Source organism: Mastigoproctus giganteus, chromosome 2 (genome assembly GCF_048544385.1).
Source record: "Mastigoproctus giganteus isolate SK-2022 chromosome 2, ASM4854438v1, whole genome shotgun sequence".
In the NCBI taxonomy this organism is placed as follows: Eukaryota; Metazoa; Arthropoda; class Arachnida; order Uropygi; family Thelyphonidae; genus Mastigoproctus; species Mastigoproctus giganteus.
The window spans coordinates 206,625,243-206,650,929 of NC_143576.1; the positions used below are offsets into that span (position 1 = coordinate 206,625,243).

Below are 25,687 nucleotides of genomic sequence, written 5' to 3' on the forward strand. Positions count from 1 at the left end.
GATTTTTTTTTTTTTTGGCTGATGCTGCATAAGCTCATACACTTGCTTTCTTGCATCACATGCCACTACTACTAAACCAAATCAGACAAATTTTAAACAAGCAAAGTACATTTCAGTGACTGTATACCACAGAAAGCAACAGGTAGTGAAGCATTAACCATACTTCTGATTGCCACTAGATGGGCCAAGCCAAATAGTAAGAACTGAATAAGAACCAATTGGAGTGTATTGCAGTGGGGGGGGGGAAGATTAACACCTTACAAGCAGTAAAATGTTGGCAACTATTTTAAAGCATGTGTAAGCATTTACAGTACATAATGTGTAAATAAATGCAAGTTACTGTAATTTTCTCCAATTTAACCTTTTCTGCCTCCCTTTCATACTACATTATATAAGCAGGGAAAAATTAAAAGCACATTTAAAATTGATTTTCTGGTTATATTAAATGTGCCTCAGTCCCAAATGTTTCAGATGATTGGGATACTACTATATATCAAGTCAGCATATTAATTTAAAAAAAAAAAAAAAAAAAACACTACAATTGCTTCTTTTAATTAGTTGTCTCTTCTTTTAAGTGGTTGTCTTGGAGCATAAACTTGCTCACCTGATTTAATTGTACTTTTAGTGGAAATTATATTTGAAATGCATTACTTTAAGGTAACATTTTGTTGTAAAAATATTGTGAAAGCAACTTTGTTATTGCTTTCACAAAATTTTATCATTTAAATAATATATTTTGTGTAGTAGAAAGACTACAAAAAAAAAAAAAAAAAACCAAAGTATTAAATTTTGTAAAAAAAAGTAAAAAAAAACAAAACAAAGTTATATTTTATATATAAAATAATTTTAATATTATATATAAAAAACAAAAAAAAAACCCAAAGCCAACTACAAACTCTCAATGCCATTTATATACAGTAAACTTCTGTTATATAAGTTTTCTGCCTTTAGTACGTTTCTTCTAACCCCATGGTCATTCTAATAAAGTCCCATGCATTTTTTTATCTATAGTATTCCTGTTTAAATGCTTTCCTGCTTATATCACTCTTCTTTTTTAAGAGTCCAAAGTAGGAATAAACCTGAAGATGACCCTTCTTCCTCTTGATTTTAGTTTGGAAAAAGCAATTGAGGCAATTAAGGAATTGTTTATGGTGCAGTTTTCTTACATCATTAAAATACAGTAGACTTTCAGAATAATGGCACCTTCGGGGGAATCCAGAAGCCGTTATTTCGATTTTTCCGTTAATTGTTTTTAATTAACTAAATTTTAATTAAAATTAAATCATTTTAATTAAATGATTTTTAATTGTTTTAAATTGTGTTAAATTGAAAATCGTTTTGAATATTTTCGTTAGATTCTTTTAATTGCATTAATTTGATTTTTAATTGTTTTAAATTGATTTGAATTGTGTTAAATTGATTATTTAATTATTTATATTTTACTCTAATGTACCGGTCAGTTGTCAATTTTTTCATTTTTATTTCTGGAGGGTATCATACGGAAGTGTTCTACGCACTATATTGAGGTAAAATCCTCTTATTATTTTACTAATATTTGCTTTTAGTACTTTGGAAAAATTCACTTTCTCACATGTAACAACAGAGATCACTACATTTAATTTTTGCTACCATTATAAATATATTTATAATGGCAGGCAGTCAAGGTCTCCCACACATTAGTATGGAGTGGAAAGCCAGGTGAATCACCTTGGCTGTCCTAAGGTGATGTCAAAATCACCAGCTCATGCAGCATGGAGAAATATAACATTGTATGACCAGCCACATAATGTAATTTTCAAGAGCAGTTTTCACTATATTTACTGAATAAGAAATGGTACTAAAAGTGCCATTCTCTTTATGCATATAACCCCTCCCCCCACATGGTAGGATAATGTGAAGCAAGTATCTTCAATTTATGTATTTGTACTTTGATAGAATGGATACAGTATTCTTTTTTGCTCAGTATACATTATGTTTCTAGTTTAATTTTATTTATACATAAATTTTTTTTTTTCGTTACACAGCAATTTAAAATTTTTTTTAAATAATACAAGAATTCTTTGCACTTTATTTATCAAATATATTAACATATCAGAATTCATATTCCTTTAAATTTCTAAAATTCTTTCTCAGATACAGCCTATACCTTTAAATTTGATAAATATACTAAAATACTTAAAAATAAAGTTTTTGCATTATATTTAATGCAAATTTTAATGGACTACATTAAGAAATTCAGTTACGTCCAGCTGTATTTGGATAAAGTGTATCAAGTACATCTCCAATATTACCATCCTTTGCTTCAAGTAAACGGACTAGCCAACCTCCTTCATTCTTGAAACCCATTGCACACATCAACTTTAAGGCTGCTTCAATTTTGGGATCTGTGGGGAGAGAAAAAAAAAAAAAAAAAAAAAAAAACACTTGAAATTACAACAAGATACATGTAAATTTTATTTACAGTTAACTAACTGTATAGAAAATTCACATAAGGCCCACAATATGCAAATTTAATACCTCTTCTATAAATATGTTTAAATATAATTTTTCATATTTATTTTTGCTAAGCAAGAGAATGTATCTGAGAGGTTTATTAAATGTGTTTGGTATCTGCTACTACAACTGGCAGAATGTTTTGTTGGTATAAAAAGGTTAGCAGCTCCTAGAATAACTTAAAAACACTCCCCATTTAATATTTGTTAGTTAACATAAAACTTACAAAATACAAAAAGAAAATATCTTACAAGAATGTTTCCAATATATTACAGAAAAATAACATTACAAAGCCTGCCTGTGACCAACTGCAAAGAATTACCATATGGCAGAAATACCCCTTTCAATACATCAAGAAAGTATAAGGGGGTTCTAATATCCTTGTCTTGGTTCTTACCAAGGATCCAAAATTTAACAGTGCAGGAACCAATAGTGGGTAGTGACCAGTGTCATAAAATGGGTAGTATCCAAGGAAAATTCTGTAGTCAAGGGAAAAAGGGGAGGCTTGCATTTCAAGGAAAAGACTGCAATGGACTGAGTTATTTGTTGGGATTTGTTAATGGGAGAAATGACTATAAGTTGCTGGATATGAATTTATTACAGGAAGTATTCCTGGAAGTTACCAATACATTTGTTCTGGTGGAGAAATTTTGCAAAAGATAACCAAAGTAGATGACCAGAGAGGTTGTGGGTTTAAATGAGCAAAAGGAAAAAGCATGGGATAGTTACTGGCTGTCATGATATACTGCTTTATACGAGTATTATAAGTATATATGAGACAAAACCACAGATGAAAGCTGAGTATGAGGAATCACTAGTGAAGAGACCTAAAAATGGAGACAAAGCCTGCTTCCTTGCATCATTTATCCATTATAATACTAATAATCATTCCATACTAATACCCATTCCACAATGGGTATTAGTATGGAATTACTCAGGGACAAATTAATTCCACTCTGATACAATTCTGCAATCTTGCATTATTTACTAAATTCACAATCTATGAAGTAGGGTTAATGAATTTCCTCATCACTGCTTTTTTTCCCCCCCACACCCTGGAAAACCTATTCACTTTTTTTGGACTGCTTTTTTGATTAATGCCCAGTTTTTATTTTGGTTTAATAAAATTTTTCCATGATCATAGAAAGTATTGTGCTTCATGTCAGAGGTGGGTATTTTTTTTAGAAAAGGATACCAACAAGAACAGCTACGTTGAGAAATGAACAAAAAAAGTACCAGGATTTAAGGCAGCAAAGCAATGTGTGATAGTGATGGAGTGGGAGGGGGGTGAAAATGTGGCAGAAAACTGAACCCTGAAAATTCCACAGCACTAAAGAGCTTTTTTCAATAACCTTCGTATTTATTAATGTTAACAGTAGCAAATGATTCAAAAAGCAAGCTGAAAAAAAAAAAAAAAAAAAAAAAAAAAAACTTTGTCTAATGCTTCCTTAAATTTATTAAAACTATAAGGTTTATTAAGGTCTCTATAGGTTTATTCCAACAATCAATTGTGATGAATACAGAACTCTGTAAAAGGCCAGAAATGTGTGTGACGTGTTTGTGTAGGTGATGTCTGTGTATTGTGTGCACTGTGTAGTTGTTTCTGGCCACTTTGCTAGCAGGAAAGTGATCACCTGGAAATCTTGCCTAGTGCTCATCTACACCACAAGGTGGCAGGCCGCAACTAAGTGCAAAATGTGGTTGACCTCAATGATTTTAGTTGATCATTGTCCACCCTCAAGGGCAAAATCCCACACCCACTGGAAGTAATGGGTGTGGGATTTTGTGAGCAATAAATCCCATACTCTGAGTGGCCCAAACTCAGGACACCAAGAAAAAAAAAAAAAAACTCTTTAAAATAATAATAAAAAGCTAAATAAAATAAATAAATAATAAAGAAAAATAAAATAAATAAAAAAAGACTGTCTCCTTATAAACTTCTGACAACGAAGTGGAAGAAGTAAAGTTTTGAAAGGCAGTAAAATTAGTCTTGTTTAAAAGAAACATGGAGTCCTGATTTTGTAAGATCGTGCCAGTGAAAAGCAAATTTTAATGCATCTGTCTTACAGCCATCCATTTTCAATTTATGTTCCCTTACATGTGTTGCCTGTGAAAGGGTAAGAATGCCATCAGTCTTCAACCCAATTAAAACCTTAAAATAAGAAAAACAGCACTTCAATCAGGTCTCCTCATGGGTGCCTAGTTTCCAAGCACTGCAACTTGCAGAACTGAAGTCTTTCATGGTAAATATATCCTTTTATGTCCTTGGCTAATATTGTTGCCTTTCTATTCACAAGAGTTCTATATCCTTCTTAAAATGGATGAAAAACCCATGAAAAACAGCCGAATGTAAGGAACATTTAGTGAAAGATTTATCAGACAACTGCATGCACAATGAAATTAAAGAATACTAATATGAACGTATTCCTTGAGTTCATTGACAATATGAATTTCAAGATCTTGTTAGTGTTGAATAATGCTCCAGTTCATCTTCCTGTTGTGTAAACATTATCCAAAAATATTAAAAGTTGTTTTTGGCCCTCTCCTCGAACAAAGTTATTCAAACAAACAATTTTAGCAAGAAAACTCATGGTTCCTGCTTTCTAGGACATAAAAGTTTTTACCGATTGAATTTGTTTCAAAGAGCAACCATAAACAAAGACGCATACTGCAAGACTACAATAACTATGGTGAGCTCTTCAAAACAAAAAGTATGGTTTACTCTCTGATAGCATTTGTTTATTGCATAATAATGCAAGACCTTACTTGCTATTTGCACACGAGAACTGTTAATGCAATTTCACCAGGAAATCTTTAACCACCCATCATATCTCAGACTTAGTGTCCATCAATTGTCACTTCTTTTAAAATAGTTCAATGACAAAGAAGTGGAAAATGAAGTTGCAAATTGATTAAAAGAGCAGATGGTAGACTTATGACAAATTTTCAGTAGCTACTAACCACAGCTGACTGTGAGCATCCCACCAGCTGTGCTGTTTTAGATATGCTCTGACCCAATCATCTGGCCATTACAATTTGCCCTTTGTCAAACTCGCTTAAGTCCACTGCCTTTCCCATCTGAAGAACAAGAGTAACACTGATTAAAGAGCTCAGTATCAGTGTTTTTTATACTGTGTCCTGACCCGCACCATAGTTCACCTGCAGTTGCTTCAATTTGCATAGCTACTCACTGGTCATAATGTTTTGGCTCATCGGTGTGTACATATATAAATATCCATAAGGTATATGCAAAAAATATCCAGAGGGTATACAGCGTATACCCTCCACTACAGCCCTGTACGTAACAGAGGTTCCAACATGTGCCAGTTGAACACGCCTCAGACCATTACCGACCATCAATCTGCCTGAACAGTTCTTTGTTGACATGATGTGTGCATAGCTTCGTGTGGTTTCCATCAGACATGCATGCTCCCATCTGCTCGAAATAACTGGAAACAGGACTCATTGGAGCAAGAGACCCATCTCCAATCATCCAAGGTCCAGTGCTGATGTTCTTTCACCCAGTTGAGACAGAGTTCTGTGTCATGGTGTTAGCAATGGGACTCTGGTGGGTTGGTGACTCCCATAATCTATTGCAGCTAATGATCGCCTGATGGTCTTGGTGGGGACATTTCTGGCACCTCCCTCGTTGTCAGCTGTAATTTGTGCCACTGTCACTCTCCAGTTGGCTGAAACAATGCGAGACAGACATCGATGGCCACGTTTATCCACCACCTTTCTCTGCCCACGATGAGATGTTATTCTGGAAATGGCATATTCCCGATCCACTCCTGATACTGGCGAATGGGGATAGTGCAATTTCTGTACCACCTCCGCAATAGAGTGACCCACGCGTCAGGCACTCACTATCATCCCTCTTTCAAAGTCAATTAACTCACAACGTTTATCCACACTGACATAAAATTATTGTCTGTGTGAATGTAGTGTACCTATATACCTGCCAAGCGGTGTTCATCCACTAGCAAGAGGGGTGACAGAGTCGCATTGCCCAGGAACCAGGTATCCCATGAATTCTGTTCTTTCAGTGTACAACAGGAGGTGCAACCACTACTGGGACAAAAAGCCTTATGTGCCTACAGATGGTACAGAATTATGGGTCCCCATCTAGTCAATGATGATGCATAGCTTTATAACAGTAGGTTTTCTACAATACACTGATAATATATTGAGCATTATACTGATATATTGAGCATTATAGCTCTACTTCATGCTATCAAATACACTGATAAATATCTCTTAAACTTGTAAGCCATGGTGATAATACTAGTAAGTATGTTGTAATTTTTACAATTTGCATATAAATAATATTAGCAATTCATATGTGTTAGTCTTATAAGCAGATTCTCTGTAGGTATCTCACCATTATATCTATCCTGATTTTGATTATAAGAATTTTGTTACACTGCAAATAGTCTATTAATAATTTAAAAACTCACTTACAATTAAATACATTAAATTTCATTATAATAGTTCAATTTTAAATTGGCTTTAATTTCCTTTATTTCATTTTTATAAATTTAAAATTTCACACCCACTTTTTTTTTTTAATTCATTTTGGTCTGATAAGGATTCTGAAATGAATCCAGAAACACAACTTAACCAATATTCTAACACTGATTATATGAAGTTGTTTTTTTTTTTTTTTTGAGGACTGTATAGAGTCAATGGCATGCAATTGCTATACTGATGGAGAGTGATGCACTGCTCACTGGCAACTTCACTTGGTTGGCTCCAGCAATAGCATGACTGCAGTAATACAGTACAGCATATTTAAAGAACTCTAAAGGAGTAATGTCTGGAATAAGAGGCACCCATAACAAACACTTTACCTTTCATCATACACACTTCTTAGTGTCTGCAGTGAGTGACTTTGGCAGCAGAATTTTTCTTTGTTTGTTAGTTTCCTAAGAACTGGTTGCAGTACTTGACATGCATACTTCTTCACAATTCACTATCTCTGTAAACAGTTAGGTTTCTGCTCAATCCTCCTTGCAGTCAAAGTACCAAATATCTACTTTTAAATTACAGAGAACTTTGAATTTACCTTTAAATTTGCAGAAGGTGTAGTGGTTTTTCTCAGCTTCAATATCTTATTTTGGCTGTTTGCTTATCAATTCCTGCCTCATCAAAAAAAAAAAAAAAAAAAAAAATTCTGGGTCAATTTCTGCATCTTGAACTTTCAAGGTACCACACTTGCAAAACTTGACCTGGCTACGCATTTTGCAGGGAAGCAGTTCTAAAAATTTGGTTGTCATTCTTGCAACACCCTTTGATATTTCTGTTTCTTGTGTGACACACTTAAAAGACTTATGAAGCAAATGTTCCAGGGGAATACTAATGTTGTTCAATTTCACCTATGTTAATATTCAGTCTCACTTCAGTTTACTGTCTAGTAATATACCACTGGTTCTCAGTTTATTTACTAAATTATTAATATCTTATTCCTGTGTGAGATGCAGATAACAGAAAACTTCTGCTTCAAGTCCTCCTGACCTCTTAGAAGAATTATGCAACAGTTGTAAATGAACATCCCCGCTCTAGCATCAATGGCATCCATGACTAATGTGGAGATAAGCTTGCATAAAACTAGTCAAACATGGCTGTAACAAGTTGTCTACTTCGTTGTACCTCTCTACAGCCTCTTATTGTTTCAGTGTGTAGATGACCCATAGTAAAATGGGTCAGCCATACAATCTATATACCAGTGGTTTCTAACCTTTTTTTGAGAATATAACCAATTTTAGCAATTCAGTAATGCTTTGCAGCTTAAGTCAATATAAAACCAGGAAAGGAGTTCCTGCACCTGGAAATAGGAAAGGCCTGAGAAGACTGGCTACTACCTTTATTTGAAAATTATAATATCAAATTCCCAATGAAAGCTATTTTCTTATTACGCCAAAGAAGAAAATGAACATCACTCTTCCTAAATTGATTGTGTTTAGTATTTAAATAACATTGCACTTTATTCCATTTCAGTGATTATTTCCAATGAATTGTTAAAATAAATAGAACTTCCAGGCATATGACACATGGTGACTTTTCCACTCGAAATTTATCAAAATAAATCTGCACTTAATGCAGTTATTAACTTTTTTTTGCTGAATAAAGGACAAAATAAGATTTACAATACACTACTGTACTAATAACAAAAAACACATGCATAAATAAGACTACACAAAACAAACATCAGGCTACTGCTTTACTAATGCAAAACTTGAACACATGATTGTTATGTCGCCAGTTGATTATGATTTAGTTAACAAAAAGCAAAGTTGTATAAGTTGCACACAAGTCCGACAGCATATGTTAACTGTGATTTAAAAAGTGGTGTAAATCAGTATAAATAATATTTAATTAACTGTAACTATATAATATCAGTGTAGATACACCCTAGACAACTCTTAAGAAACTACAAAGTAGTTGTTGTAGTACACATCATTTGCTCTGTTTTTCATATTGTGCTTTTCCTTCACAACGAGTTGCCATGATATTGCACTACCTTGAATAAGTAACGCTTCACTAATAGAGAAGGCTATTGATACTTATTCTCAGTGAGTACCACCACCCAGACAGCACCATTTCAAGGCTATTGGCCTATCATCAGTGGACAGGCAGGTACCTGGTATTCCAGACATGACGACCCAGTTGTGAAGATAATCACACAATATGAGATGCCAAAAGGTGCAGATGGGGGTAACTGCTGATTCAAGCATTCATCAATAAATTAAATTCTGCTATCACACATGGAAGAATTCTCATTTCAATTGGTATACTAATCCATATTATCTTTGTTTAAAACATTAAATTAACATGACTTTTCATAAATTTATGGCTATTAGTAGTAGTAGCAGCATGTGATGCAAGAAAGCAAGTGTATGAGCTTATGCAGCATCAGCCAAAAATCAGCCAAAAAAAAAAAAAAAAAAAAAAAAATCACACCATTCCCTCCAAATGCCTGTCCAGTTCCTCCTTAAATTTATTTAACTTATCAACTTCCACAACGACAGATGGAAGTTTCTTCCAGCAATTAACCACCCGCTGGCTAAAGTCAAATTTCCACATCTATTCTACATCTGTCTTTTCTTAATTTGAATTTATGCCCCCTTAGGTTTGTAATCTAAACAAGTGGAAGGATCCCATCAGAATTCAGTGTGCTCAACCCATTCAAGGCCTTATACACCTCAATCAGATCACCGCACAGGTGCCTAGTCTGCAGCCACTGCAATTTGCAGAACTTAAGCCTCTCTTGGTAAGAGGATCCCTTCATTCCCCTCACCAATCTTGTTGCCCTTCTCTGTACACACTCAAGCAAATCTATATCCTTCCTAAAATGAGGCCTCCAGACCTGTATGCAGTACTCAAGGCGTGGCCTGACCATTGCCTTATGCAGAGGGACAATCACCTCCTCTGCTAGCAAAATTCCTATATATCATTGACAAAACCCCATTACCTGCCCTGGCAGCCTGTCTGCATTGCTCAGAAAACTTCATATCTGACTGCACAATTACTCCCAGGTCTTTTTCATTTTCTACCTCCTTAAGTGTAGTACCACACAGTTGGTATGTTTCTCTGCGGTTACTTCTACCCATATGCAGTACTTTGCATTTGTCAAGGTTAAACTTCAGTTGCCACTTCTTAGCCCATCTGCCCAAATTATCTAGATCCTGTTGCAGTAGCACACTGCCATTACTGTCATTAACAACCCTGCCAACCTTTGTATCATCTGCAAACTTCGACACTAAGCCTGATATACCTTCATCAATATCATTGCTAAATATACAAAACAACAGAGGACCGAAAATCGAACCCTGTGGGACTCCACTAATAACATTATTCCATGAAGAGCAATGTCTATTGATTAACACTCTGTCTTCTCCCATTCAACCATCCTTTTATCCATTGTAGCAACTTACCCTTAATACCATTCTGCTCCAATTTGTACAATAGTCTTCCATGCGCAACAGTGTCAAAAGCTTTCCTGAAATCCAAATATATGATATCAAAATTTTTTGCATCCAGTTCCTTTGTAACCACATCATAATATCCTATCAAATTTGTCAGACAAGACTTTCCCTTAACAAACCCATGCTGTATGTGAATTATTGCTGCAGTCTTGTCTAGATGATCCTGCAATACATCTTTAACCAGTGACTCCATTATTTTACCCGGAACAGAAGTTAAACTAACTGGTGTGTAATTACTCGTGTCACCCTTCGATCACTCTTTGTGAATTGCGGATACATTTGCACATCTCCAGTCCATGGGGACCTCCCCTGAGTCCAAGGATGCTCTCATAATTATGGCTAAGGGTTTGCTTAGTTGCTTTGCCGCCTCCTTTAATATAACTGGATAGATCCTATCCACACCAGGTGCTTTTCTTATGTTTAACTTCAACAATTTCTCCTCCACTTTGCTCTCAGTTATTACAAAATCATTAAGCACCCTGCTACAATTTGATAACCTTCTGCCATTTTCAAACCTTAGTAACTTCTCATGTGTGAATGTAGATGCAAAATACTCATTCAGTTTGTTTGCTATCTGAGCAGGATCATCAATAGTCGAACCATCGATATCAAGTGGACCAATCAGATTCATCCCCTTCTTTTTAGCGTTTATGTAAGTAAAGAAATCCTTGTTGTTTTTCTTAGCATCTTTTGCCAAAGATTTTTCGTAATCTGCCTTCGCCTGCCTAACCTCCTTTGTGACCTGATTACAGAATAGCTTATATCTGCCATAGGCTTCTGAGTCGCTTGATAATTTATATGCATCCCATGCATTTTTCTTCTCTGTCACGAGTCTCATTAGATAACTATTTAGGCCTAAACCTTGAACAATATTTCTTAATAGGTTATGAAACTTTTAGTAGCATCTACGATTAATTCCTTGAATGCTTCCCACTTAGAATTTACTGTTGGTAACATAGTCAGTTGATCCCACTGTACAGAATTTAAAAACTATTTGAGATCACTGTACTCACCTTTATGGAAGCAAAAACCCTTTCCTTTACCCCTAATGGTAATTATATCTTTATAAGTAAATCCCACATCAGTACACTGATCACCACCATCTAGTGGTTCCTTTATCTGCAAATTCTTAATACACGAACGATCACTGCTGATAACCAGATCAAGAATATTACCCTCTCTGGTTGCCTCTCGAACATGCTGCTGCAGAAAACAATCATCCAATAAATCCACAAAAGTCTTACTAGTGTGTGAGTGACCAACCCACAAGTTCCAGTCAATATCTGGGAAGTTAAGTCATTATAAGACATTCTGATTTACTAGCCCACTATTTCTCTGTACAATTGTTCATTGTACTCATTCAAGTCATTAGGCCTATAACACACTCCTACTCTTATTTTTGCTTTCAACAGTGCTTATGTCACACCAGACTGACTCAACAGTGCACTGTTTATCTATATCAACTGGATGCACTTCTTTTGATTTTATGTTTTTCTTAATTAACAGCATAATACCTCCTCCCTTCCTATTCTGTATCTTTTCTGTACACATTGTACTCCCCAAATTCCAGTTCTGCATTCCTTATAATAGTAGAAGCATAGTCAATTAAATAAACTTAAAAAAACAAAGACATGCATACCAGGATGTTGCGTAGGAAAGGCCTGAGAAGACTGGCTGCCAGCTTTATTTGAAGGCGATTCTTTTGGCTGAGATGGCTCACTTTTCTTCTTTTGAAGTTCTTCTATGTAATTATTTCCCTCAGTAATGAAATTAGTTAAAAATGTCCATCCATCAGTACCATTTGGAAAATCCTGGAAGGAAAAAATGCACTATAATGAAATATGACTTTGATGTATTGCTATAGTCGCTTTTAGGCTAATACCACTAGTGATATACGTAACAATACTAATACCTACCAAAACCAATATTAAAAAAAAAAAATTTTAAATCATCAAATTCCAAAATCTCCAAAAACAAACACTGGATACATCTATAAATTAATGAGAATTAATTTTGTCTCAGCGTTGTTCCTTATGATTCTCCTAGCGCAAACTTTTTGACAAAGTGTGATATATTTTAACCAAATTTCATTCTTGGTTGGTTTGGTTTTTTTTTTTTAAGGAGCATTAGCAACTAAGCCTATATTGCTCTGGGATATGCGGTGATCATTCCCTGACCTTTCCACATTCTCCTTATTTGGTGGTGACAGGCTCGAACGCGTCTAATCAAGAAGCGTATGCTACGCACTGCTGCTCCTTCCCACCTGGCTACGGAGGCGCCTTCATTCTTGACACAATCAAACAATCTACAGGAGAGAGATACTACATCTATTTCACTCCTCCTTACAAAAAAGAATAATTCCAAAGGAAATGAAACAGTCCTAATGCTCAGATTCAATTAACCAGGTAAATTCTATTTCCAAAATAAGAGCATATCATAAACAAAAAAGTGATGTCTTTCTCTAAACATACCCTTAGGCAAGTTCATCATAATTCTGTCAACAGGTGATCCATCATAACAAACTTTATGACTAGAGAAAATTTCTCTAGACTTTCAGTCTAGAGAAATTTAAGGCACTGGACTACGGTTATGTAATAACTTTCCAATTTACACACATTTGTTCTTAGAAAAAAGAATTTCTGACAATTCAAATTCAATTTAAAAACTCAAAATCTATCTTAAAAACTTTTGCACAACTACACTTTCAACATTTAGGTAATTAATCTATATTTTACAGAAATGTGCAATACAGTACATGTAGTTTTGTTTTTTGTAAGTGTTGCTACTGCAATATTTTATTCATTTTCTTGTTGATCAAGCATGAGGACCATGTGGGAATTTTTAAATTTCTTTAAATATGTACATTACGTGTCTGGTAAACCCCTGTGGTAAATGCTGAAAATTATACATTTCTATGCAAGCACTGAAGTAATTTGAAAATCGTGTGCATTTCTGTGTTCAATTTGTCTGTGGCATGCCATGGTCTCTACAGTGATAGTGCCTAACTTTAGGTTGTCAAGGCTTGAATTATTATGCTGACATCACAGATACCATTATCCACAAATCACCCTAAATTGCTAATATAATTTCTCATTGAATCTGCTATTTGTTTACAATTCAGGATACAGTGATAACAGTTATACCCCGAGCATTAGTGATACTGATTTTAATATAGTAGTAGTATGAATTAATATCATTACAACATTTCCCTAAATAAATGAACTGTATCAAATACATAAAAAATTAAAATTTGCATATTTTGTTTAAAAATAAGGAACTAACATTAGATTTTAAAAATGTTTAGTGATACTCACTGCATCATCAGCTGATTTTTCAGTATCCTTTGGTGGTGATGACACAGCAGCTTCTACACTATCAGTAGCATTCTCCAAAGTTTTAACAGGTGCACTAGGCATGTCAGCAGTTGAGGTAATGCCTACAGTAGTAGGAGTAATGGTGGTGGTAGTATCTACAACAGCATCAGTAGTAGCATTAACAGCCATCGTGGCAGCAGGAGCATTAACATCAGTGGTGGTAGTAGCAGCAGCAGTATCAGTAATTATGGGGTGAATAAAGAGGCCAGATATTGGAGGACAAGGTAAAGCATCAGCAGCTGATTCAGTGGTTGTGGGAATAATCCCTGTGGGTACAGCTGAAGCACCAGAAACTGTTGAATTATTTGATGATGTTTCTGGAATGACATTATCTTGATCACACTGACAATTCTGATGTGCTACTTCCTTTTCAAATTTTGAATTATCCTTTGGTGTGCATCGCTCACGTGTTCCATTAGGATGATCTATATCTATATTAACATCAATACCTGGAAAAAAAAATGATAATAAAATAAAATAATAATAATTAAATAGCAATATAATTTATATGTAAATAATGAAGTCAGAATTATACACAAAGAAAATGCTAATAAATTTTTCCCCTTTGAAATCTGTCATAAAACAACCTAATTCTTAAGGTAAAAAAAAAAAAAAAAAAAAAGTCCTGTAAATTTTATTGTATTTGAAAATAGTAGTAGTAATCGAGGCATGTGATGCAAGAAAGCAAGCTTATGTAGCATCAGCCCAAAAAAAAAAAAAAAAACACAACAACATTTCACACATCCATTCCTCTAAACATTTGTCCAGTTCCTCCTTGAATTTATTTAAGCTATCACCTTCCACAACAACAGATAGAAGTTTGTTCCAGCAATTAACCACCCGCTTGCTAAAAGCAAATTTTTGCTCATCTATAACTGTCTTTCCTCAATTTGAATTTATGCCACCTCAGGTTCGTAATCTGAACAACTGGAAGAATCCCATCAGAATTGAGCCTGCTCAACCCATACAAGGCCTTACACACCTCAATCAGATCACCTCACATGTGCCTAGTCTCCAGATGCTGCAATTTGCAGAACTTAAGCTTTTCTTCATAAGACCACCCTTTTGTTCCCCTCACCAACTTGTTGCGCTTCTCTGTACTTGCTCAAGCAATTGCACATCCTTCCTAAAATGAGGCTTCCAGACAGTACTCAAGGTGTATCCCTTTGTACAAAAGGGTTAATCACCACATTTTTCCTACTAGGAAAATTCCTGTATATCATTGACAATACCCCATGACCTGCTCTGGCAGCTATCTGCACTGCTCAGAAAAATTCATATCTGACTGCACTAGATATGAATGCAGACATATCTGGTGTGATGGTTCTGATAAACTTCACCATTTCCACCAAACACATTTTACTCAACTAACCCCTAAACATTAGGGAGTCCAGTTGAGCAAGAGCCTGAATAGCCACTAATATCCACATTACAATCTATTCCTTATCATCCTATCAAGCTATAACATTCAACATAATGACAGAGAGTGGTTATTAGTTGAGTCCCCCAGAGTTCAGTGTTGGGTCAATTGTTGTTTTCAGTATTCATTAATGATATTGATGATGGTATATCAGGCTTAATGTCCAAGTTTGCAGACAATATGAAGGTCGGCAGGGTTGTTAATGACCCAAATGATAGTACGCTGCTGCAACAGGATCTAAAAAAGTTGAGCAGATGGGCTGAGAGGTGGCAACTGAAGTTTAACATCGACAAACATAAAGTACTGCATATGGGAAGCAGTAACTCCAGAGCAACGTATCAACTGTGTGGTACTACACTGACAGTGGTAGAGAATGAAAAGGACCTGGGGGTAATTGTGCAGGCAGATATGAAGCTTTCTGAGCAGTGCAGACAGTCTGCAAGAGTAGCTCATGGTGTCTTGTCAATGATATACAGGAATGTTTCTAGCAGGGATAAGGAGGTGATTATCCCCTTGTATAAGGCAATGGTCAGGCCACATCTTGAGTACTGCATACAGGTCTGGAGGCCTCATTTTAAGAAGGATGTAGAGCTGTAGGAATGAGTACAGAGAAGGGCAACAAGATTAGCGAATGGAACAAAGGGTTGCTCTTATGAAGAAAGGCTTAAGTTTTGCAAATTACAGTGTCTGGAGACTAGGAACCTGCAGTGTGATCTGATTGAGGTGTATAAAGCTTTGAGTGGTTTGAGAATGCTCAGTGCTGATGGGATTCTTCCTCTTGCTCAGGGCACCTCCGTAGCCAGGTGGGCAGGAGCAGCAGTGCATAGCACACGCTTCTTGATTAGACCGGGGGTTTGAGCCCGTCACCACCAATTACGGAGGATGCGGAAAGGTCAGGGAACGACCACTGCATATCCCCGGAGCAATATGGCCTTAGTTGCTAATATCCTAAAAACCAAACCTCTTGCTCAGAATAATCGCCTGAGAGAGCATAAATTCAAATTGAGGAGAGACAGTTGTAGGATAGATGTGTGGAAGTTTGCCTTTAGCCAGCGAGTGGTTGATTGCTGGAACAAACTTCCATCTGTCGTAGAAGTTGATAGCTTAAACAGATTTAAAGCAGAACTGGACAAACATTTGGAGCTAGTGAATGGGTGAAATGAGAAGGGAGTGTTTTTTTTTTTTGGCTGATGCTATATAAGCTTGCTTTCTTGCATCATGTGCCCTTGCTAATGCTAATTATAAATGATATCAACTGCTACATCATTATTAATGAGAAATGCAAGACTACCCTGGCTATGCAAACTATCCTGGTTGCCTTCTTTAAAAATTAATCATTTTTAACAACACAATAAAAATTGCAATCCACATCATTGTCAATGGACACTTTAAAGGAAGTGTCTCAATTGAAGTCTTGGCTGTCAATGAATTCTGACACCTTATATCCCCATTATCATATATATTATATATATATGGTTATTTACAAAATTTTTGTTCATCACAAATACATATTTATTTCATATTCTTTTTACATAGTTTTGGTACACAGATATATATTTTTTTCATGTAATTAGTTATGTAATGTACAAAGTTTCTACATACAAACAAGATTTTGGGAACATATCTACTCCAAATATAGAGGTATTACTGTGTACTCGCTACATCTATACTAAAATCAAATTCTTGTGATTTAAGTCAGAATTATATTTGCTTCTAGTCATGAGGACAAAGGTTTTTTTTTTTTTTGGTGGTAGTGGTGGCAAGGGGGATACTGAAAATGACTGAATGAAAAAGTTTTTAGAGATTGTGTGTTCCATTAATATAAAATGCTACAATGGTGTTAGGGAATTAGCATTAGTAGTTGCAAATAATGCAGGAAAGCAAGCATATAAAAACATCAGCCAAAAAAAAAAAAAAAAAGCACATACACACTTCATCATCCATACCTTCCATGAATTTGTCTAGTTCTTCCCTGAATTTATTGAAACCATCCACATCCACTTCAACAGATGGAAGCCTGTTGTAACAATCAACAACCTGCTGGGGCTGAAGGCAAGCTTCTGCAAATCTATTCTACAACCATCCTTCCTCAACTTGAATTTATGCTAACTTATGAGTATAGTCTCAGCAAGAGGAAGAATGCCATCAACTTAGCTTACTCAATCCATTCAAGGCTTTAAACACCTCCATCAGATCTTGCAGGTGCCTAGTCTCCAGATGCTATTTGAAGAACTGAAACCTTTCTTGGTAAGAGCACCCTTTTGTTCGCTTCACCAATCTGGTTGCCCTTCTCTGCACCCAAATTTCTTTACTCATTCCAAGATTTCCATTACGAAAAAAAAAAAAAAAAAAAACGCTAAAAGCCATTTACAGAGATAACAGAAGAGTTACTTGGAATTTTTAGATAACAGCCTTGCTGTTCTAGACAGACAACCCATATACATTCACTCTCTTTATAGCACAAATATCACAACTGTTCTGCATCTCTAAATCCCATGTATTGCACTCCCTTAAATAAGTAGCGCTTCACCTGCAATACCTGGGTACCTGCCCACCCACCAATGAAAAGTCAACTAGCTTTGAAACGGTGCCATCTGGGTGGTGGTGGTGCCCACTGAGAATAAGTAAATAGTCTTCTCTATTAGTGAAGCATTACTTATTCGAGGTAGTGCAATACATGGGCAATTCATTGTGAAAGAGGAGCACAATATGAGATACAGATGAAATGATGCTTTTCACACTACTATCATAGTTTTTCTTTAAAAGTTGTCTATGGTATATCTACACCAATATTATATAGAATCTTAAACCTAAAATATTTATGCCTTGTTGCATTTAGTTTTATTTAAATAATAAACATTACAAAAATTGGTCCCCATTTTAAGTGGAATTTTTTGGAACCAATTATCCTTGGATAATGAGGATCCCCTGTATATTCAATGAAACAAATCATACCAAAAACTCTCCTCGAGATTGCCACTACAACCAAAATGTATGCCTTATGGCAATATTACCCAAACTTATTTGTGTACTCCCCAAAACAATTATATCAAAATCAGTTTACTTGTAAGCAGCTGAACCACAATAAGATTAATCTAAAAGACTGAACTGAAAAAGGACTATGAAGCAAGCTAAAACATACAGAATATTACAAGTTTTATCAGCATTGCCAATTAATTATAAAATAACAATCATTAAATTTATACATGCACCTAGAAAAAAAAAAGTTGTTAATACAAAAAGTGGAAATGCTTGTGACCTCACAGCAGTGGAGGAGTATTTGGATAGAGGTTGATAAGCTGGGATGCAATTCCACATTGATAAGATGATTTTTCTTTAATGCTATCCAGTGCCATCAGCCCAACTCACACATATATGAAGTGGAGAATGGCAAAAAAGATTTAACTGTATTATCTGATAAGGCAAGGGACCCAGATCAAACACTCAACCAAAACGTTGTCAATGCATTTTAGTGTTTCATAGCTTGCAAGAAAGTTCTTCAAGCGACTTCACCTTGACATGCAGTGATTTTAAAACTGGCTGTGAGCATAAAATGCTCACAGCCAGTTTTAAAATAACTGCACTTACTTTGTCTTGAACATGAAGTATAGATATCTTTCCTTGTAAAGTTAAATTTAGACTGTCTAAACCAGCAATGAATTAGCATTAGTAGAGGCATATGATGTAAGAAAGCAAGATTATATGCATCATCCAAAAAAAAAAAAAAAAAAAAAAAACGAAAAGAAAAGAAAAAAATCTCCCATTCACCCGTCCGTTCGTTCCAAATACCTGTCCAGCTCAGCCTTAAATTTATTTAGGCTATCAACTTCCACAACAAAGGATGGAAGTCTGTTCCACCAACCAACTACCTGCTGGCTAAAGGCAAACTTTCGCACATCCATCCTACATCCGTCTTTCCTCAATTTGAATTTGTCCTCTCAGGCGATTATTCTGAGCAAGAGGTAGAAACTCACCAGCATTGAGCATGCTCAAACCATTCAAGGCTTTATACACCTCAATCAGATCACACCGCAGGTGCCTAGTCTCCAGACACTGTAATTTGCAAAACTTAAGCCTTTCTTCATAAGAGCAAACCTTTGTACCATTCACTAATCGTGTTGCCCTTCTCTATACTCGTTCCAATAGCTCTACATCCTTCTTAAAATGAGGCCTCCAGACCCGCATACTGTACTAATTGTGGCCTGACCATTGCCTTACACAAGGGGATAGTCACCTCCTTATTCCTGATTGAAAAATTCCTGTATATTATTGACAAGGTAAACTCCATGAGCTACTCTTGCAGACTGTCTGCACTGCTCAGAAAACTTCATATCTGCCTGCACAATCATCCCCTCTACCACTCTCAGTGTAGTTCCACAGAGTTGATACGTTACTCTGGGGTTACTGCCTTCCATATGTAGTACTTTACATTCGTCAATGTTAAACTTCATTTGACACCTCTCAAGCCCATCTGCTCAACTTTTCTAGATCGTGTTGCAGCAGCATACTGTCAGTGTCCTTAACAACCCTGCCAACCTTCATATCGTCTGCAAACTTGGACTTTAAGCTTGATATTCCATCATCAATATCATTTATAAATACAGAAAACAACAATGGACCAATACTGAACCCTGAGGGACTCCACTAATAACATTAGTCCATGATGAGCAGTGTCCATTGATTACCACTCTGTCTTCTTCCACTCAACCATCCCTTTATCCATAGCAGCAATTTGACTACAATGCCACACTGCTCCAATTTGTTCAACAGTCTTCCATGTGCAATAGAATCAAAAGCTTTCCTGAAATCCAAGAATATGATATCAAAATTATTTTTGGCATTCAGTTCCTTTGTAACCACGTCATAGTATCCAGTCAAATTGGTCAGACAAGACCTCCCTTTAACAAACCCATGCTGTGTCTTAATTATTACTGCAGTCTTGTGTGGATGATCCTGTTGCACCTCTTTAACCAGTGACTATATTATTTTCCCTGGAACACAAGTTAAACTAACAGGTCTATAGTTACTTGTGTCACCTTTTGAAACCCCTTTGTGAATTGGGGATACATTTGCACACCTCCACTCCATGGGGACCTCCCCTGAATCCAAGGTAGCTCTCATAATTATGGCTAAGGGTTTGCTTACTTCTTTTCCTGCCTCCTTTAATATAACTGGATAGATCCTGTCGACTCCAGATGCCTTCCTTATGTTTAACTTCAACAATTCCTCCTCCACTTTATTCTCAGTTATTAAAATCACTTAGTTTTTGATAAACTTCTGGCACTCCCCTCATTGAATAACTCCTCATGTGTGAATGTAGATGCAAAATACAGGCATACCTCGAATAACGAATAGGATGCGTTCCACGAAATTACTTCGTTAAGCGAAACTTCGTTTTCAGAGGTAAAAATACTATGGCCAGAATAGGGATACGTTCCTACGTAAAGAAAATGAAACGCTTTTTTTTTCGAACAAAGAAAAGTTTTATTAAATAAACAGTCAACTTACATACAAAGTGAAATCACATTTTAAAATATGAGTCTAAAGTTGATTGCTTATGCTTTTTTTCTCTTTCATTTAACAATTGCCTATACGGAGTTATTGCATTTAACACTGATCGCTTAACAATAAAACTTCTTCCTAAATCAGGATCATTTTCACTAAAAAAATTTAAAACGTTTTCAATGTCATTTAAGCACCTTTTTAAATCTTCGGTTGTTAACACTTTTTCGGCAGGAACTTCTTTAACTTCGTCTTCATTATCTTTGTCTTCGTTGCTAACAAGGTTTTCTAATCTTCCACTGAAAAACCATCATCTTCTGCATTCAATAAATTTCTAACATCCTCTTCATCGACATTTTCGAAACCTATTGATTGAGCCATCTGGATAACTTCATTTCTAATTTCTTGGATGTTATTTTCTTCTTCTAGTACAACTTCTGGCCATATTTTGCGCCAAACTCCATTTAAGCATTTCTTAGTGACTTCTTTCCAAAAACTATCAATGTTTTCAATTGCCTTTTTAATGGTACAGTTTTTCCAAAAGGTTTTAACTGTCATTTCCACTTTATCCTCTAGTTCAGTTAAATTGCTTAATGTTCGACGCAGATAATAAGCTTTAAATGATGCTATCACTCCCTGATCCAATGGTTGAATCAGGGAAGTTGTGTTTGCTGGAAGAAACACAACTTTGACAGGAATGCATGTGTCCAACGTGTTAAGATCAGTAGGATATCCCGGAGCATTGTCTAACAACAAAAGAGCTTTTTCTTCAAAGTTGTTTTTTTTTGACAATACCGTTTTACTTCAGAACAAAAGTGGTTAACAAACCAACCAGTAAATAACTCCTTGGTAACCCACGCTTTTCTATTTGCTTTCCATATTACAGGTAAATTCATTTTTATGTTACCTTTTAACGCCCTCGGATTTTCTGAATGGTAAACTAATAACAATTTTAATTTATAATCGCCAGACGATTTGATCCAAAGAGTAACGTTAAACGGTCTTTGGCTGCTTTGAACCCAGCAGCTGATTTTTCTTCAATAGAAATGAAGCTTTTTGTTGGTAGCCGTTTCCAGAACGAACCGCTTTCGTCAACACTGAACACCAAATTTGGTGGAAAATTTTCACGTTCAATTATTTCCTTTAGTTTTTCTGGAAACTTATTTGCAGCTTCTCCTGTTAATTTTACACTATGAATCCTGGCCCGTATTTTAAATTTCTCGAACCAACCACGAGAAGCCCCAAAAGTTTCCGTAATTTCTTCAGTTTGTTTAGATTTCAGGTGATTAAACTGGAATATTTTTTTTTTTTTTGTTAAATGGGGCTTGAAATTGCGGACTTCGTTATATCGAAGCTTCGTTATCAGAGGTAACGTTAACCGAGGTATGCCTGTACTCATTCAGTTTATCAGCTACCTGAGCATGATCATCAGTAGTTAATCCATCTGTTAAGTGGTCCAATCTGATTCATCCCTTTCCTTCTAGAGTTTACATAAGTAAAGAACTCTTTGCCGTTTTTCTTTGCATCCTTTGCCAAAGATTTCTCGTAATCTGCCTTCGCCTGCCTAACCTCCTTTGTGACTTGATTACAGACTAGTTTATACCTGCCATAGGCTTCTGTGTCACCTGTACTTTATCTGCTACGAGCCTCATTAATTAATCTGACATCCATTTAGGCTTAAACAGTATTTCTTAGTTGGAATGAAAAGCCCAGTAGCCTCCAAAATTAAGTCCCTGAAGGCTTCCCATTTAGAATTCAACATTGGTAACATCATCAGTTGATCCCCCCTGTACAGAATTTAAAAATTTTCCAAGACCACTGTAGTTACCTTTACGAAAGCCAAAGCCCTTCCCTTTAGCCTTGATGGTAGTTACATCTTTAAGAAATTCCACACATCAGTACATCGTGATCACTGTCACCCAGTGGATCCTTTATCTGCAGATTCTTAATGCATGAATAATCACTGCTGATAATCAGAACCAGAGTATTACCCCCTCTGGTTGCCTCTTGAACATGTTGCTGTAGAAAACAGTCATCCAATAAATCCACAAAAGTCTTGCTAGTGTGCGAGTGACCAACCCACAAGTTCCAGTTAATATCTGGAAAGTTAAAATCTCCCATTATAAGACATTCTGATTTACTGGCCCACTATTTCCCTGCACAATTGCTCATTATACTCATCAGATTCATTAGGCCTACAACACACACCTACTCTCATTTTTCCTTTGCCAGTGCTTCTTTCACACCAAACCGACCCAACACTGCATTGTCCACCAACATCAATTGGGTGCACTTCCTTAAATTTTATGCATTTCTTAACTAACAGCATAACCCATCCTCCCTTCCTGTACACATTGTACTCCCCAAATTCCAATTCTGCACTGCTTATATCTGTGTGACCACGTCTCTGATATCCCAACAATATCTGCCTTTCAGGTCTTCACTATCTCATCAAATATATTTACTATACTCCTAGCATTGGTGTACATGCAAGTATACATGCACCTGTTCCTACTCTTAGTTACCCTAACACAGCCCATGTATTTACTTGTTCCACTGTGACTTCCAGCAGTCCTGGAAATCTCCATTACCTCGCTTTCCAGGCTGCTGCTTGTTCTAATAGAAGCATTGCAAGAATCACTTTTGCCTCTGCCTGTGGCCACTGTTAACCTTTTAGTCTGCATATCCCCCCCCAAGCTAGCAGTTTTCTGACCCCACCTAACACTGCCTCGAAAAGCAACAGCAAATATTCTTGTACCCTTTCTATTTAAGTGTACCCATCCCTGTAGAAAGTCTCTCCTGTCAACAATTTTTTTTATTTCCTGTAGAATTTTTTTCAGCCTTATTTCAGATAAGGCTGATAAAAATTCTACCCCTTGAGCCTTGCACAATCTCTCCAGGGCCGAATTGATCAACAAGGCTCTCATCATATACTTCCTCCTATCGTGTCTGGGCATTACTTGGAGTGATGCTTCTTTACAGATGAAATCCATTTCTTAAAAAGTAGGTGCCTATGTTTCAGCACCCTAAGGTGCAAATAAAGGACACTTGCAAATATAAAAGGCAGCAAACATGTTACACTGAGTTTTATTTTAATCACCTGGCTGAATATCCTCTTGCGCTCAGCACTGCTCTGGGAACTGTTAAAATGTCATAGTCACATGCAACAATAAAAGAGAATGAAAAGAAGAGAACCTTCTCCTCATATTTTAGATTCTCAATGGTCTGCTATGGTTAACTTTCAAAATGGAATTGGAAGAGTAATAATAAATTTTAATACATTTACATGTCAGAGAGTAATGAACCTTAGTAAATAACATGTGAAACATGTCTGATTGAAGGGCTACGTTCAGATTTTAAGACATTGGCCCAGCACTCAAAAGATCATACAAAGTTCTTTAATCAAGCCAGAAGCATATGCATAGTTATCAGCTTGTTTGGAATATTTTACATCCCAACAAGTTAATAAACTTTTCCTTGAGAAGTTTATTAACTTGTCTTCTTTCAAAACTTCTTTGAGATCATGAACTAGATTTCAGTCAGTGTCCATAAGACTTTTTCTTACCCTTCTAACCTCATCTTTTAATAAACTTGTCAGAACCACTATTCTACTAGTTTTAACATTTACCCAAAGATAGCTAAGTTACATACACATTCAATACCATTCAGTCTGTCTTTCCTTTCAGTAATTCTTTCAAGACAGCAGTTAAATGTACACCAAATATTCATCCACTTTCAGAGGAAAGCATGCAACCCTCTTCTCAAGACACAAACTAACATTAATTCACCACAAAGATAGCCTGTAACACAACGTGCTTATTTTATCCCCTCTTTTAATAACTTTGCTCTTCTAGATTTTAGACTTACTATAACATGGGCATTATCAACGTTAAGTGCCAGATAATCTTCTAAAGGAACCCCAAATGCTTTCAGGTTGTTCAGATTCTGAAAACTGTACCAGCAGAGTCACCTTTTAACAGTGGCACCAAAAGCAAGTTGCTTTTGATTTGATGATTTTTTTTTCTTTTTTAATTAGGAAAGGTTACCATGGTATGATATAGCTTGGAATCACCATGATTACTTCAAATCTGTAGTAACTGAATGTGGCACTTTTTAAAGTTATTACTTCTTTCCTCTCTCTAATTTCACTAACAATGCCTGCTGTTCTGTTCTTCCACATCCATATTTTTTTCAGAAATAATTCTGCACAATGCATCTACACGATTAGCACATGCTGAGGGGAAGATTATGTTCTATGATAAATGATGTGAATAAGAACAGAACATGTGTGACACTATCAGAACTATTTTTGTGCAGGAAATTACTGGAATGTCATTCAAGAATTTAACCCAGCAGTGGTGGTGGATCACCTGGCAATGACCCTCAAATTATGATCCTTTGTTAATCTTTAATTAGCAATTAACAATCTGAAACTTTTTTTTTTACTTATAAACATTTGACTCCAATAGTCTTTGAAGTGATTTTTAATCGTTTTCAAGAGTAACTGCATAACCTGTCGGGCAACCCACCAGACCAGGTAACTATTTGCATGCAAGTCACCTATCGGCAACACAGTACCTTACCAACACATTGGTAACAATGTTACAAATCTGAAACAAATTTTTAAAAATATTCAAAAATGGAAGTGAATATAATAGTATCTAATGTATATATATAAAACTTTTCTTTTTTAGAAGTATTTGTACACATAATAAGCAGAAATATATGCATACACTCTTTTACAATTTCACAAGCTTAACTGTCTTTTAAACTGGAAAAATCTAATAGATTCATATTTATGTTTAAAGTTTTTTTTTTTTTTAATTTTCAGCATAATTAATATTTTCATTTTTTACATTTAATTTTTTGTTAAAAAGTTACACACGGTAAGTACCGCAATCCATTAAGAAAGG

At 35.7% G+C, this 25,687-nt stretch overlaps 1 protein-coding gene across 1 annotated transcript in view; it reads right to left on the reverse strand.

The window, feature by feature from the left end:
* Positions 1-2,107: 2,107 nt before the first annotated feature.
* Positions 2,108-25,687, reverse strand: part of LOC150090006 (sequestosome-1-like) — a 53,662-nt gene continuing 30,082 nt past the window's right edge. The window contains exons 5-7 of the mRNA XM_090389710.1: positions 13,793-14,301; positions 12,118-12,289; positions 2,108-2,384 (exon numbers count right to left, since the gene is read on the reverse strand). Of these exons, the coding sequence (XP_090245836.1) occupies positions 2,236-2,384; positions 12,118-12,289; positions 13,793-14,301 (830 nt within the window). The 3' untranslated portion in view covers positions 2,108-2,235. The remainder of the gene's footprint in view (positions 2,385-12,117; positions 12,290-13,792; positions 14,302-25,687) is intronic.